The sequence below is a fragment of the Lepisma saccharinum genome, chromosome 27 (genome assembly GCF_977018435.1).
Source record: "Lepisma saccharinum chromosome 27, izLepSacc3.1, whole genome shotgun sequence".
Lineage (NCBI taxonomy): Eukaryota > Metazoa > Arthropoda > Insecta > Zygentoma > Lepismatidae > Lepisma > Lepisma saccharinum.
The window spans coordinates 50696616-50714304 of NC_139255.1; the positions used below are offsets into that span (position 1 = coordinate 50696616).

General features: G+C 39.3%; 1 protein-coding gene across 1 annotated transcript; it reads right to left on the reverse strand.

Moving 5' to 3' along the window:
* Positions 1–7819: 7819 nt before the first annotated feature.
* LOC145979996 (uncharacterized) lies at positions 7820–16115 on the reverse strand. The gene is made up of 3 exons (XM_083112942.1): positions 16109–16115; positions 11416–11487; positions 7820–8945 (listed from the first exon to the last, which is right to left on the reverse strand). Exons 2-3 carry the CDS (start codon positions 11458–11460, stop codon positions 7962–7964), a joined length of 1029 nt encoding a protein of 342 aa, XP_082969068.1. The 5' UTR covers positions 11461–11487; positions 16109–16115; the 3' UTR covers positions 7820–7961.
* Positions 16116–17689: the final 1574 nt, after the last annotated feature.

The following is a 17689-nucleotide window of genomic DNA, read 5'->3' on the forward strand; positions in this document are numbered from 1 at the left end:
TGTCAGTCAGTATTCAAGGAAAAGATAAAGTCAGGTGTTTTCTCGGAATCCAGCTCTTCAGGGCAATGGTTCCGGTGACATCAAGCTGGAGAGCTGTCGAAATTTAGCAGTGCCATCTCTTGTTCTGTTTGTCAGAACAAGTGGAAGCAAGATTGCGAGTGGTGTCTGTCAGCGCCTCTTAGCGGATTATTACAAAACTTCTTTCGAATGGGGATTCTCAGCAGGAGGTCAGTGCACCGGTTTTCTGCCTTCTTTTCAGATCTGCTTACGCTGTGGCTAAACTAAGAAACTATACAATTGAATCGAAAACACAACAGCTTTTTAGTATAATTGGTAACAATATCTATCAATATATCTAGTAAACCTAAAGATATATATTTTTAATTAATGTATTTTTGTTATTTAGTGACCCTTTTCTGCACTTTTAGCTCATCGCGACGATGAGGACACAAAGAGCACCCATACACAGGTCGAGATTCGAACTCGGGAACTTGGATGGCAAGATCGACAACTTAACGCGCTCGATCATCGACCATAGTTTGTCAACAGGGAAAAAAAAATTGCACTAATGAATTTAATTAGAATAAATAGTAATTTGTATTTATTGATTTGAGCAATCACGAAATAAAAATGGCGAATATTTATGCTTACCAAAAATAATTTGTATGATAAAGGAAACAGATTTTTCGCAACAAATGAACTCATAGCCTACAAGATCGTAATTACATAAGCTAGGTCTTTCTCATAGTTTCCGTTTCACTCCATAGATGGCAGCGTGAAATGTATAATTAATTATAGGCAGAAATAGCGTGAAGCTATGAGAAGTATTGCTATTCAACAGTAATAACTATTTCATAAGTTTAAATGAAATATCTCCGACTTATGTTTATTTCCTATAGCTTTTCTTAGTTACGGAGATAATTCTAAAGTTGATGCAAACGAGGTTGTAAAATCTAGTCTATTAAACGACTACAAATCATGTAGTTGACACATTCCTAAATTCTGTTGAACCCCGAGTTAATGCAATAAGAACATGTAACTTCTTTATACAAATGTCACATCTGTCCTTTGTAATGCACTTTTTTTTGTAACTTTACGTTCACAAATTTAAAACATAATAATATGCTTCGTTCCAGCAAATAAATACGCCAGTTTCGAATTTATCAATGTACAGGGTACCTACTATTGAAGTTGCTCTACTCAGAGCCATCTGGTGCCAGTTCGAAGCAACTAATTGCGTTGAAACTTGGTATAGAGGCTATGGACACCATGAGGAAAAAGTTCAAATTTTCACCACCAGGTGGAAATGTGGAGCTTGGAATTAAATTTCTTCAAAGCCCTCTGGAGCTCGATCGAAGCAATAGATTTCGGTGATACTTGATACAGAGACTACGAAGACCATGAGGAAGCGAACGCTCATGACAAGAATAGTTCAAATTTTCACCACCAGGTTGAAATGTATCGCTGAAGTAGCAATAACCAGTAATTTGAGTATGTGACGGAACTGTTGTGTCCAATATGCGGCCTGTCAACGTGAATGACCCTTTGAAAGCGTAAGGTCGGCAGAGAGTTTCCAGAGATTTCAGCGCCACATTTGACCTGGTGGTGAAAATTATAACTATGGGCCAAAGTTCAGTTTCGAACCCTCTGCCATAGTCATATTTAAGGCACGAGAGTGGATTTAGCTCCTTGAGAGCCATTTTAGATCTTATTTACAGTTCGATTTAGCTCCTTTTTGTTAATATGGGTTGGCAACACTGAAAATATAGGGGAAAAGCCAGTCTTGCCAGGTCTTAAAAGGCGCATCTTCACGAACAGAGGCATCGGGACACGTTCCACAAGGATAAAGAACAGAACGACGGTTGCGGTGGACATCGAGGTTCGCTCTTTTACACAGCGCTGAAGTTGTTGGTTAGTGTCCCGGTGGGAGCGTTTGACGGCTGTTCTAATGCATAAACAGAACTGGGGCTTAAAACAGCGATAAAATAGGGAATTCACTGTGCATTCTTTGTACAAACGATAGCAGCAAATGCCACAGAAAAAGCTTGTTTCCCAAGATTCCGAGCCTCTTTCTTGTTTAACATTCCTCTCGCGTTTTTGAAAGGGAAAAGTGGGGGAAATTTTGGTGGTTGCTAGACCGCAAAGAAAAACAGAATGGCGGTCCTCTATTTTTCCTTAGGAGACCGGGAAAAAAGACAAAATATATATTGTCTCTTGTCTTTTACTTTTGGCCAGGAAGTTCCCTTTGGAATAAATTATTAACGGTTCATTGAATCTTCCAACCGCGAGCAGAGAACTTGTCCGGAATTCCCAAGGGGAAAAATGGGGGGGAGAGAGAGTAAAAAAACAAGAGAGATGGCCTGGTACCTTCCGTCATACTCCTTTGCTCAAATTTCGATTTGGAAATGATTCTTTTTCCCCCTCTCGTCCCTTCCAATTCGTTCCACTTTTGCCAATTTCTTTGCAAGAATTCTTTGATTCGTGGAACTCAGAACAGGTAGACTTTTTGTTTAAATGGATATCTCTAAGGGATTCATCAGAAGAGGCATCCAAAAAGCGTCCTTTACAACGTCCATGATAACCTCTCAACCGTATAATACAGATCTTCACAAATCTGCGCTAAATAAGCTCTGGCAAAACGGAAATGACCGTTTTATTTTTCTAGTTTCTAATATGTTGCCTGACAAAACAAAATATAGGTCAGTATAGCCTGACAAGTTAAGTCTAGATATGCGCAGATCGCTGCGGAGCACTTCCTATTACGTCATCCTCCCCACCACTCTTCTACGTAATAGTATGGCCTTGAGTGGTGCCAACTCAGCAAAATTAAGCTAAAACAAATATGACAAACTATTTTTACTGTGTAGATTGTCGGTGCCGGCTCATATCAGTTTATCAGTGGTTCATTTGATTTAATCCGGTCTTTGAAACTGCGAGCGGTTCGCGGATCGTAAACTGTAGTAAACGCGCGTTAATGCTTACAACGAAGATAAACTACTCGGCGAATGACTTCATTTTCTGAATGCGACATCGAGCAGTGGCCTGGTTTTTTTTAAAGCCGAGTGGGGTGGGGGTTATTTTGTTTATCGTACAACAATCACTACGAGAAGGCAATCTGATAACACGCTTGCCTGTGTTCTTTTTTTAAGAATTGAAATGTTCTTGCTCTTTACTCTTGGCTGCATATTTTGAAATGTTACAACATACTTGCGAAATCAGAAGGAGTTACATAAACTTAAGTATAATGTTGTCGAGTCCACAAGCGTCGCCACGGGAGTATCTAAATGCATGGTTTGTCAAGTTTTAAAAGAATTGGATTGGATTGATTTGTTGTTGTTGTAAGTCCACTTTATTCACAGTAAGGCTAATCGGGACTGGACGTACAGTTTAAAGTGGGATCCGAACCACTATGTGCCTCCACCGGGAAACGAACCCGGGATCCCTTGATTACAAGGCAACGACGCTAAGATTGCGCCATCGGGGAGTTCAAGTTTTAAAAGAAGGAAAAGGGTCGTTGGCAAAAGGTGAACTGAAGTTCTGTATTCCGACAGGTAGAAAACAGCCCAGGAATAGCGAACACAAATTTCGTTGAAAATCCTCAGACCATTCCGCTCCCTCCAGGTTGCAACACTGCGAACCAACGTCGCTGCGGAGAAAGGAGTGGAGAAATGTGGTCTTAAGGAGAGAAAAGCGTTACCAAACGTTTTGGCAGTGGTGGTATAGTCGGTAAAGCGTCCGACTGCTATGCGGAAGACCGGGATCGATTTCCGGAGGGGGGTGATCTATGTCATACTTCAGAAGACAGTAGCTCCATGGGAATTGAGTGAGGCCTGGCAACCGTGGATTAGTTGAACCTTCTCGAACAGCCTACATGCGAGATTTACAAGCAACGTAAAAAGGTATTTTAAGAAGTTAGTGAAGTGTTTACTTTTGTAAAACACAGTCCTTCCTGGTTCTTCCCCGGTGCCGTAGTGTAAACGTCGTGGCCTTGTAATCAAGGGGTCCAGGGTTCGATACCCGGTGGAGGCGCATTTCATAGGTGTTTGGCTCACAATTTAAACTGTAGGTCCAGTCCCAATTAGCCAATCTGTGCATAAAGTGGACTTAAAACAACAATTCAAACTCAACAATTTAAATAGTCGTCCCTTGGATGATTCTTATCAACCATTAAAATAAGTCTTGTTGGTTTAAAATATGTTTTCCTTCATTAAAACACTGTTTAAAACATTTAAACCACGTTTAAAACAATAAAAGTTTGATTTGTGTCTTTTATAAATAATTCAGATTTAGCCAACCCTGGAGTAAATGTTCCCTAGATCCCAGGAACAAATATTGTTCGAATTGACCCTCGTTGCTTCCCATCCAGACGCCATATACAGCCGTGGTGGAAACTTCGTCACAACTCGGCTTTCGGATCCACTGCACCATTATGCGATATGTCCACAAACACAAGCATATTTTAACAGGGTCATACCTCATGGCTGTCATATTAACGACTCCTATTTTTTTCTCTCAGCGGGTTTAGTGCTTATAAATGAGTCGTTCACTTGAAAGAATAAAACCCCAAGAGACAGAGAGACGAAAAAATGCAGCGGCGAATTACCTACAGCAATTTAGCACGAGGAGAAAAGCGAACTGCAAGAACCCAATGCAAATTGTATCTCCCGTCATTTCGCGAATGCTGATTGAATATCCAGGCTTATGCGAGCTTGCCGAACAGGTTGGATTTAATGGCCTCCCTTTTCAGTCATGGCCGCCGCTGTGCAGCGTCATCCATTTGCATAACATTCGACCCTCAACGCAGTCTCCTAATGGTTATTGTCCCAGATGGGAGAATCGCGGAAGGAAATTACAGTGGCCAGGCATTTCTCACAGTTGCCGTTTTGCTCCATAGATGGCACAGCGAATTCTAGAATTACATTTTGGGAGACATTTCGTGAAGCTGTGAGAAAAAAGCATGTTGCTGTTCAAGTGCAAGTGTTTTTCAATACGTTTCAATGTAAATATATCTGTATTATATTAATTTCCTAAAGAGGTCCTTAGATTTGGTAATAGTTCTAAAAGTATTGCATGTAGTAGGGTCTAGCTATCCCTTATTATTAAGAACTAAGCCCTTATTATTAAGATCTGAGGTAATCGCAGGTGTACGTCCTAATGCACTACACAAGTAACTGTCAACAATACATTAGTGTCTTTGTACAGAAAAATTCGTTGAATAAAGGAATGTAAATACTACACTACACTAAATACTAACGAGATCTTAATTCAACATATGGCTTCATATATTCATACTTTGTACACTCTGAACTCGCAGCCTGTATAATCCTCTGTGAGATTCGTGTTGTGTCGTCTGCATATGTTTGTGATTGTCCATGCATGCATCTCATCTCACGACCATCCATCCTCATTTTCGCGATTAGTAAACAGGGGCAGAAAAGCAAGTAAAATAAACTAAAAGAATCTATCAATCATGTACTCATGATACAGTGGCGTTGTGAAAAAATCGTCCACAATATTGTAATATATGTAAGTAACAATGGCGCTAGAGGTGAAGCATGTAAGGGGTGACATCATCGAAATGTCAACCAGTCTTCCACATTGTGTACCCTTGAAACAACATTGTCGTAAGTGGAACTGGTCGAAAAGGCACCCTACGTTACCGAAACTTCATACTGCAAATTTTGCAACATACACAATTAAAACATTTCGTTTTTATCATTTTTAACCTTGGTTTTAAAAGTTTCCAAAAACAAAATTGTTAACGGGTTTCACATTAAGGAATGTTTGAATTAATCACCTTTGTCATTTCCGAGTTCTTTGTTGCTTTCAACTGAAAATTTTTATTTTCACAAAATTTCGGACATGGATGTAGCCCCACCATGCGTCTGGTTCCTGTAGATCACCAAAAGCTGAACAAACGAGGTTTTGTATACCTTTCGTAAGGTTTGAAAATAAATGAAAGACACAAGTGCTTCTCGAACACTCGCCATTACACAAATGACGATTGCAGCATTCATGTCGAGTCTGCCTTGTCGCACAACACTGTTGCTATCTTTTGTTCTGACGTCGGACAAGGAATGCCTACGAGGTTAGGTTAGGTTCTATTAGCATAAATACGCTCGAAAATTATTATTTAGGCTAAACCTAGCTAGCCTAACAACGTAGGCATCTAGCCTAAAATTAAAAAGCTTCTCTCGTGACGTCAGAACACAAGGTTGCTAAAGTGTTGTGCGACAATTGAGACCTTTCCTATATCCTTTAAGGCGAACTAATAAACAAGTGACAACTTTCACCACTAGAGTGCAGCAGAGTGTTCTTCAGATATTGAGGGCTTCCATATTATCAGTAGGGCCCCATATTAACACCTATTCCTCAATTATGAACAGTAACTTACTCAGGACAGTTGTTTGTTTAAACGTGTGGATTTTATTTCTAAAATATAATTTTAAAAATGTGGGGACATTATTTGGTGATCTCCAGTCCCACAGGCTCACTGCCTACGGGCAAGATTCCTGCACAATTTCCATCAGAACAACGAGTAGGATTTTTTACAAGCCACTATTGGCGTACCCAGAATTATTTTCAAGGAAAGGTGCGCAAACAAACCTTTTTCATGGAGAGAAACAACATTTTTTCCCAAGGGGAAAGCCCCCCACGGAGGGAAATGCTTTATTTTGATTCAAAAGGGAATAACATTTATTTTTCATCACTTGTTTTTCAGAGGGGGTAGTATCCCCCTTGATCCACTTTTGAAACGCACATGCAAGCCACGTGCATTTGTTTGCATTGATTTCTTACATTCCCCAGATCAATTTTTAATCTTCCTAACTGTTTATCATCCATTTTGGCAGTCGCGGCGATTAGGGGGGGCGGTTACCCCCCACTTTCTGCCACTTTTGCCCTCTTACTATGCTAAACCTTATCTACCAAGGGAAAGTAAGCTGTCCTTGCCCCCAGTTTTAGAACCAAATCGCCGCCACTGATGTTCCGAGGAAATGACAGTGTTTTTGACATATACTTTTAGCTTTTTGGGAAGAGCGGGCTTCTTACATGTTTCTGAGGAACTTATTTATAGAGTATCCACACCGTTTTCAATGTGCAGGTCTATTTACAACTTGCTTTATTATCCTCTCTCAAGGGGCTCTTTATACCCCTTTCTTAACTTTAAGGCAGTGATGTGCGTCTACGCGTAAACAACGATAGTCTACATTCTACACGTAGACTATTTTATACACGTAGATTACGTAATCTATGTAAACAATATGGCGAAAGGTGATAACTTAGCAAAGGGCGCCGTGGAATTAAAAAAAATATATACTGCGTATCAGTTGCTGATGCGCGAGGAGAACTTTTCGTACTATTTCTTCCAAATTCGAACAATTTCTCACCTAGGAAGAAACCTAATATAGGAAATATTCTAGTGTTTTATGGGAAAAATACCAGTTTTGCCTCACGACTGCCATCTGTTGTTGTTTTTTGCATACTATTTATCTTCTTCCATAGTTGGTAATAGAAGGGAAGAGAAATTTTGTTGTAAATAGGGTTATTTTAATTTCGTTAGAAACCAATATAGTTAAAAATGTCACTTTCCTTTCATGAAAGCCTTGAAAATTAATTTTAATGCACTTTAGAATTACGTGTAGACAACGGCACATCACTGCTTTAAGGTAAGGGTTTTAGATAAGGAAATTTTTCCTCCAATTTGAAGGATGAAAATGGCCATAATTGCCAATGCACTCCAAAATTTTAATTAATTCATTCGTTCTTACAGCGAACATACAACAGTGCTGTTGTGGTAGATTGGCGATAATGAAAATCATTGTTAGAAACCATATTTATTGCGAGTTTATCAATACAGTATTGTTGTTAATAATAACAGAGGCTGTATTGTTGGTTGGTTTCCGTAGCTTCTCTCTTCAGCACGCTGGATTATTGCGAGGTAGAAAGGAACATGACAGGTGTTACTCAGGTAACGCGGGAAGCGAGCTGAGAAGCCGGTACAGAGGTCCGGTTACGTCTTGAAGCTGCGAGAGCATCATTTGAAGCTTCTCGGTGACGGCTGCGGTCAGGTTAATCTCCGTAAGGCTGTCTTCAATGTTATCCACGACCTGGTACACGACGGGTGCATTCTGGGAGCCTTCCATGGGACAGGCCGCTGCGTCACCCAAGAAGAGAACCACTTCGCTCTCCTCGGTCTGCTCGTTGATCATGAGGGAGAACTTTGTCACCAGCGTGAGGACATACTTGAGCAGGCGACTCATCCTGTACCCTGTAGGGTTGAAAGATACAACCTCGTACTCTACAGAAGCCCCAGCCGGGCTAAGATCGTCATCACGGCCTTTAATACCGGACAAGATCCCTTCAGTGAAACCGTTGAGCATCGTGGACAGGATGGACTCTATTGTGGCATCGTCGTCTTGGTAGTCGGGGCTTTCAGGTCCGGCGAGGATGTAGACTATAAAGTCGAAGAGGTCTCCCAGAAATCCCTTGCGCGGCTGCGGACCCTTCTGGCCAATCAGAAACGCGAGGATCGTATCGGAGGAGCCGCCTGAGTTGATGATCCTTCCGTACAGCTCGTCGACGCTGTAAGCCACGGTCTGGTAGTTGGAAGTTTCCTCTGGGAAGTCCAGAAGCGAGATGTAGTCCGCCTGCTCTACTTCCGACTGCTGCATCAGCATCTGGAACTGCGTGTTCGTTACCATCGTCTTCCCTTTGGTGATCCCAGAGAAGAATCCGGAGATGAAGGTGATGAGGTTGATGGGAACACCGCGGATGTAGACGACCGAGCTGTTGGAGCCCTTGGAAGCATCCACGGCGTCCTTCAAGATGGCGAAGAAGCTCGAACCCAAGATGCTTGACAATTCGGCCATCCTCTTGTTGGACTCTGCCTTAGTCATCGTCTCCTTGCACTCATTCTGGTTCGGTACCCTTACGGCGGTGCAAACCTACAGAAGAAACCAATTCTATGATTGATTGATTGATTTGGCTTATTCGTGAAGATGATTGATTGATTTGGTTTATTTTACTTCTATTTTCTTCCACTTTTGGCTAATGCAGAAGATGATTGGTTGATGTGGCTTATTTTACCTCGATTTTCTGCCGCTTTGGCTAGTGGTGAAGATGATTGATTGATTTGGCTTATTTTACAGCGCTTTCCTTCCACTTTTGGCTAATAGAGAAGATGACTGATTGATTTGGCTTAGTTTAATTCGATTTCCTTCCACTTTTGGCTAATGGTCAAGATGATTGATTGATTTGGCTTATTTTACCTCGATTGTCTGCCGCTTTGGCTAGTGGTGAAGATGATTGATTGATTTGGCTTATTTTTCCTCGATTTCCTTCCACTTTTGGCTAATAGAGAAGATGATTGATCGATTTGGCTTATTTTACAGCGATTTCTTTCCACTTTTGGCTAATAGAGAAGATGATTGATTGATTTGGCATATTTTACCTCAATTTCCTTTCACTTTTGGCTAATAGATAAGATGATTGATTGGTTTGGCTTATTTTACCTCAATTTCCTTCCACGTTTGGCTAATAGAGAAGATGACTGATTGATTTGGCTTATTCTACCTTGATTTCCTTCTACTTTTGGCTAATAATGAAGATGATTGATTGATTTAGCTTATTTTACCTCGATTTCCTTCAACTTTTGGCTAATAGAGAAGATGATTGATTGATTTGGCTTATTTTACATCGATTTCTTTCCACTTTTGGCTAATAGAGAAGATGATTGAATGATTTGGCTTATATTACCTCGATTTCCTTCCACTTTTGGCTAATAGAGAAGATGACTGATTGATTTGGCATATTTCAACTCTCTTTTCTGCATCTTTTGGCTAGCCGTGAATATGACTGATTGATTTGGCTTATATTACCTCGATGTTCCGCCACTTTTGGCTAATCTAGGTAAAGGATGAGGATGCGTGATGATATGATGGAATTCATGAGGAGGCATTCAGAAAGAACACCCAAGCTCAGGTTGAGATTCGAACCCGGGACCCCTGTCGTCGTAGCGCCCTGTGATAACCACTCCGCTAAGGTCGGGAATTGCTAATTCTAGAGTTGTCTGTACCAGGGTTGTTAAAGGTCCAGGGATTTTAAATAAATTCAATTCCGGTCCAGGAGAGAAAATAGGAAGCGTAAATGGGTTCGGAACCGTAAAGAACCTTCTTATCTGTAAAGTATTTCAATTCGGTCCAGGAACCTTTTTACCAGATGAATTTAAATTCGGTCCAGGAACCTTTCTTCAATGAAACAATACGCAACTTGGACCGAATTTAAATTGTGCGAGAAAAAATGTTCCGGTCCTGCAGCGAAACCAAATAGAACCCATTAGAATTTATGGGTACTTGGAACTGTAAGAACTCTTTATGGTGTTGGAGCTGTGATTACAGTGTTAGGAGTTTAATATCATTACAGTTCAATGGGTCTTTCTATTTCAGTCATTTAATGTCCCCTTTCTACCTCTCGGGCGAATCGCGACGATGGGAGAATGAATGAAGAGCTGATATAAAAAACACAGATGGCGCAGTATGACTTTAGATATTCGTATAGTCGAAATGAAGCATTAACAATATAAGAAATAATCCAATCATAAATTTTGGTTTGCAGAAAATCATTTGAAATTAACTATTGAACATTGAATTTCAAGTAACCTTGGACAGCAATACATTTGGAATATGTCATTTTATTGTCTGTAACAGAACAACATAAGTTATTTTATATTTTGATCTGAATGGTGAAACAATATGATCACTAAATATGTACCTCAGTAATATTTTATGTGTATTTCTAAGCCGAAATCTATTATAAGAACGTATGTAGTCATGAGATGCCCAGCCCTTGGTAAATCTTAATAAGGTCATACCATAAAAGAAGCAGAAAAGTGATTTTATCACCAAATTACATTGTAAATTGCACTTATTGTTTGTTCATTGTTGCTTTGTAAGATATTCGCGGCGATGAGAATTATTAGAGAAAAATGTATGTTTACGTATATTTTTTATTTGCTTTAATCAAACTGTTCAAATATTTTACAGGGACATTTACTAGACAAATCCTTTCTATGTGCATGGTGCCAAAAACCATGAAAGCAATATTAAGCATGTTTTTTTTTTAAAAAAAAAATCGATTTGAATAAAATAAATCAGAAAAAATGATTTTTTAAATAAAAATCAGGATTTTTATTAACCCTGGTCACTACTAACCTTGATTCAGCTTAAGGTAAGGTTTAGTGAACTTAGGATATAGTGAACCAATTACCTGAATGGATTCATATACGCACTTTTCATAATTATCCAGCTGTTACTATGGCATGATACTGAGCTCTAGAGTACTCTGGCAAGGCTTTTCAATATCTTCAGTGTTCATGGTCTGGAAAACTTTTATTTGTATAAATAAATAGGTACTTACACTTATACAAAGGACTATGAAGCATAATATTGTAGACACACCCATCCTTGTAGGAATCTGTGGCTTGAATATCTGAAAACAACAATGAGCAACAATCAGTCTCCATCTCACAAACATAAAGCGGTTGTATGAATAGCACAGATGGAAATGGACAACAATGAAAACCACTTTAAGAAATTTTGAATTGAGGGAGGGTACCATTCTCTGCAGAACATGACGTGCATGCAAAATATCAAGTGTTCAAAACTGAATTTCCACACGTAGTTCAAACCTTAGTCGCCAAATTAAAAAAATACCAAATTCGAAGGCATATTTTCACTTTGGTAGTAATTTAAAAAATAGCATTTGAGATCGTAAGCCAATGCACTGGAAAAAACCTGGTGTTAAAGCGACCTTTTTGACCAACGTTTAACCTCAGTGGTACCAAGAATACAACACTAAGGTAAAGCGCTGACCACAAATATGGTCTGGACCTTCTGGGAACACTGTCTGTGTTGTTTTAACACCAGTGTGGTGGATAGTCAACCACTTCGTCACAAAAGCTGTCTCAAATTATAATCTTTTTGATGCTCATAAAAATGAGAAATGCCACAGCAGCGTTTATGAAAGAACGCTTTCACATCATGTGAACTGCAGAACGAGCATCAGTACTGTGGCGTCGTGGGAAGGCCACAAAGAAGGGAGTGAGTGAGGCAGAAGGCTTGGTCTGTCGCGTTCGTACAGTGGGAAACATCTCTCGTCACTTGACTCGTGCGTGGTATTGGCCAGGGTTGTCAAGGTAATGTACTCCTTACGTTTAATACGTAAAATAAGAGTAATTTACTTCGCGCAGAGGCGTCTCGTGAACGCATGCGGTGCATGCTGCGCATGCGTCAATTGTGAGAAAAGGACTCCGACGTTATTCATGAGCATTTCTACATTCTAATTTCTTCATATAGGAGAAGTATTTATTTTACACGAGAGCTCTGAACTAAGCTTATATTACATTTCTTGGATCTGAAGTGACGCATGCATCAATTGTGGGAAAAGAATTATTACTTTCTTTCACTTCAGATCCAAGAAATGTAATATAATCTTAGTTGAGCGCTCTCGTGTAAAATAAATACTTCTCCTATATGAAGAAATTAGAATGTAGAAATGTTCATCAATGTCGTCGCAGAGCAAGCTGTCCTTTTTTCCCCACAATTGATGCATGCGCAGCAAGCACCGCATGCGTTCACGAGGCGCCTCTGCCACCGACACACATACACACAAAATATATTAACAATACAAAGGGTTTTTGTGATTCCAATGTATCCAAAAATTCTGATTCAATTCCATTAAACGGTATGTGTATTTAAAGTATTCAATTTAAGGTATGAAGTTTACATTTGCCATTTCGCATACTGGGAAAAATTGTTGGTTATACAAGAATTTCAAACTCAAATTTACCTATCAAATTCAACATATCCCAATAAACTTCGGTCTGTCACATAGATTGTTTTGCAAAGGACACCAACAAAGCAAACGGATTGAGAGAATTCTGTTTTACTTTCCACGCAGATTTCTTTTCCTTTCTCGATAAAAATAACAAGAACTAAACTGCTAAAAACTTGTCTCAGGGCATTTATAAATATGAATTACTTCAAAATAGGATTTGGATTAATGAAAGTTGCAATCATTCACGTCTACGGAGAAAAAATCACTCAGAATTCCCGAACTAAAAATTCACGTAGAATTCCAGGATTTCCCGGTGAGTAGTCACCTTGTAGTTCTTTAAGAAGATGTAAAATTTATTTCGTACATTAGTAATATAAAATCAACTTTAATAACATTACATTTTAAGCATTAATTTTCTTACATGTTTCAGCACAAAATTATTACAACACCATTAAGCCTTGTTTCCATGATATGAAAAACTCAATATGCTGACCAAAGCAGAAATTTATTTTATTATAAAACATAAACTAAACGTAACGTTTCAACCTTCTAGCAAGGTTTTCTTCAGACTCTGTACCAAGTACAAATGTAACAAGGTACAACACAGGACGAAAGAATGTGAAAAAGAAGGCAAAATAAATAGCCTATGGAAACAGCTGGAAAAGAATGGCTATGAGAAGGAGGATAGACTGGACATAAACAGAAGAAGGAAGAAAAGTGGCAGGTGGGAATTGGAAGAGAAAGAAAAAGAGAGAAGGTTTGGAGTAAGGAGTATGGGGAAGACCACAGAAAAGATATGCAAAGTGCTTAGGAAAGCGGGCATTAAAACTTACAGGAAGGGAGGGATAAGCATCTTAAGAATAGCTAAGAATGCAAACAAGAAAAAGGAAGACAGAGAAGAGGAAGAGGAAGGGATTATCTACGAAGTGAAATGTAAAGAATGTCAGAGCGTGTACATAGGAGAAACGAGAAAGAGGCTGAAAGACAGGTTGAAACAACATAGGGATGATGTACGACTTAAGAGAGAGAGAGAAATGCGACATTTAAACACACGAGAGAAACAGGACATGATATAGAGTGGGATGAGACTAAGCAGAAGGGAGAAGAGAATGCTAGTGAGAAAATGGAAGGAGGCCAAGGAAATAGAGAAGAAAGGTGAAGAAGACACAATAAACTGGAATGGGGGACTGAAGATAAACAAAGAATGGAAGAAGGTGTTAGAAAGAGTGAAAGGACAAGAGAGAAAGAAGAGAGAAGAAGGAAGAAGAATGAAGGAAAAAGAGCGTGAGATAAAGAGTCCAACCACATTCTAGATGGAAGAAAATATGTTTAGCCTTTTAGGTGAAAGTACAGTTGACAAGGGAAAGCCACCTGCTAGAATGTTCCAGAACAACTTTCTAATAGTCTGGAGGGGAGTCATGTTTGTGTGTATATATATCGTCCTGTTTTGTACCTTGTTACATTTTTACTTGGTGCAAAGCCTGAAGAAGACCTTTCTAGAAGGTTGAAACATTACGTTTAGTTTATGTTTTATAATAAAATAAATTTCTGCCTTGGTCAGAATATTACATTCTAAAGATTATAACAGCTTTCAAATTCCTTTTTCATGCACTTACATAGGCTAATTATGATGTAAATGTGGATAAGGCTGTTCGTGAAATTCCAATGTAAGAGCACGTACAAATTGTTAAGGAAAATTTTTTTAAAAGCCTTTTTTCGTTGTGTACTACCACTGCCATACATAAGAATAGCCATCGCAAAAAACATATATCTTTTAATTTTTATGTTTGATTCTAGTTTCTTACGTTTTATACGTATTTACGGATGTTTTTACGCGTAATTGCACTACCCTGGTTGTGGCATTGCAATCATGGCAAGAGGCACATGGGACAATTCTGCGCAAATGAAAGCGTCTTTCACAGCATTATTTCTTTACCTCTCAACAGACTCTACTCCCCCCCCCCTTTTCTTGCTCTGCTGCAGGCGGAAAGCTCGAACCGCACGGAAAGCTTGCTGGCTTCTACAAGTGAAAACAGAACGGTGATGCCTGAGAAATAAACTGTCATTTACTTGCCAAAAAAATGTCGGATACTTGTTAAATATAAAATATTTTTATCGGTACATAATTATATTCATTATGGTTTTGGTAAGTATAGGGTGTATCAAAAATATTGGATATTTTGAAATGGAAAATACAAGAAGAAGATGAACTTCGAAGCCAGTGTATTCCTGGAGATGAATAGTTAGTGATTCATTCACAATATGGCCTTCATGTTTTGACGATGACGTCAGTAAGATGGCTACCGTTTGGAAAAACTACTGTCTCAATGCTGATTTGTTTGTGGATGTCAGAAGAGGCCCATTTCCATCTCAATTGCTTCGTCAATAAGCAATCTTTCCTATATTGGTCCCTTGAAAACCCGCGTATACTGAATAAAGTGCAGTTACACAGCAACAAAGTGACTGGATGGAGAGCAGGGCATTATGGGTCCTTATTCTTATAACACGCTGTGCACCACTCCACTGCTCCATGATAACTGAATGACATCGCACCTACTCCATGTTTTGTACGTTACGTGGCACCACATTCGTTGCAGTGTTGCCAAGTTACGATTTTAAAAAATTCCATATTTTTGAGACACCCTTTTTTAATTTGTTGAAGACATATAAATGGAACGAGAGTGCGAATTATCAACTAACATTATCCCCTTTTGGAAGTTACATACTTAAGTTATTTTACATATTTTCCCGTTCTATGGTACTTATTTCGTCATTTAAAGTTACAGACGTTTCCAAGGAAACAATCGCTTATGATTGATTTGGTTTATTTAATTCGCTTTTCTGTCACTTTTCGCTAATCGCGAATATGAGGATGAGCGATGATATTGATGAAGGGACACTCACAAAGAACATCCATATCCAGCCTGGGATGTTCAGCAACAATGCAAGCTTTTCTGCAACTGTTGCACTCGTTTTGATCCGAATACGAGCCTTTCCGGTTCATTTTTCAGTAACAAATCTGAGCTTTTCTGCGATGTTACTCTCTCATTTTCATCACATCGTCATGCCCAACCTAGGATTCGAATCCGGGACATCTGGCGTCGTAGCGTGATAACTCCGCCAAGAACGTTGGCGAATAGCAATTTGAATCGAAAATTTCAGACAAGAAAGTTATTTTCGAAACAGATAAAATGATTGGCCTAAACGAAGCAACCAATCACGAGCGTTCTAAAAAAAAAGTGAGCTCAAGTGAAAAGATACAGTACATACTCACATAAGGACGGACCGAATGTATCAAACTGGCCACAACATTGAATATATATATACGGTACGGTGAGGACGTAAACACTTCAATTTCCTCCTAACTTTAATTCCCAGAATGGACCCATTTCCGGGTATCTCCCTTTCAAGTTGCACCCTTTGATGGCCACGGCGCACCGGTGGTAAAATCCACGATTCGCTGTTTACGACTTGATGGAGGTTCAGACAAAGGGTTAAAATATTCCACCTGGGCACTGCCTTTTTTTTTCCTTTACGACTTTCACCATAAAACGATCCACCGGAACATCCGACAATCGTTTCGCCTGTTGAGTGCCACGTCGCAGAATCGTTGGAATAATTTCGAACTTGTTAAGTTCTCTAAGTGGTCGTCGGGTATTCACAACTTTGGGACAGGTTTATCTGCCTCGCACCATTCCTAAAACAATAAATAAACTAGTAAGTATTTTCATTATGCTTGCAGTGCGGAGGTGTGTGTGTGTTAAATTATCAATTAAGAATAAAGCTTTTTTACACAATTTACAGTTTCAAGTATATTCACGCTGTGTATTCTCTGTTTCACGTAAGCAATAACAGATGGCGCTGACGTTCTTCATTATATAAATTGATTCTATCTCTAAACTGAACATCCTTCAATACTGGTAAACATTTCACGTTGGGTAACGAATCCCGAAATCGAGATTCGGTAACAAATTCTTGAAACGAGAATCGGTAACGAATCCTGGAATCGAGAATCGATAATGAAACCCGTAATAGAGATTCGGTAAGGGATCCTGAAATTGAGAATCCATCCCAGTATAGAGATTTGGTAAATAATGCTGGTAAGGAATGATACTAATTTAGCTGAGTTTGCTTATATAATAGGCCCGTAGCCAGGAATTTTTTGAGGAAGGGGCCAGATCCGGGGGACCTGGGGCCAATTGCCCCCGACTTTTTGTCATTTTACTCCCGTAATTATGTCTCCTTCTGGAGACTGCCTCTCAACGCAACAAACACATTCATTTATGCAAGGACAAAATTGAAATTTTTACAAGTTTAAAAAATCGTCATTTTCGTAACATTTTATAGGTTCATATTTAAAAATTTCATGACTCGATGGACGGGCCATGGCCCCCATGGCTCCTCCTCTGAGTACGGGCCTGTAATATAGAACTAGCAAACAGACGCATCGAACTGCTTAAGCTCACGTGTGCCTGTCCCTACAAATGAAAGAGGATACTGGCAGTTGGCGCAACGTCGTTGTCTCGGGTATGATACCAGGTGGATGCATACAGCGGTTCGGATTCCATTTTAAACTGTAGATCCAGTCCCGTTAAGGATGGCCAGATCCGGATCCATTTGGCCATCCCACATGAGCTTCTTCTTTGGAAAGTAAGAATGTGATGATAACATATTGTTACCTGCTAATATAAATATATATATGTAATATACATATATATATATATATATATATATATAGTGTGTGTGCGGGCGTGCGTGATTTGTAATTAATACACTTACGTTAGTCTTACACTTTGCAATTATATAACACTCCATATATTATAATGTTTTATTTTAATTTTTAAAACGGTGACTG

Excerpts from the sequence above, each read along its gene's own strand:
- LOC145979996 (XM_083112942.1), bottom strand. The coding sequence starts at position 11,460 with ATGGGTGTGTCTACAATATTATGCTTCATAGTCCTTTGTATAAGT. Across the intron at positions 8,946-11,415 it reads TCATAGTCCTTTGTATAAGT|GTTTGCACCGCCGTAAGGGT; the intron begins GTAAGTACCTAT and ends TTTCTTCTGTAG.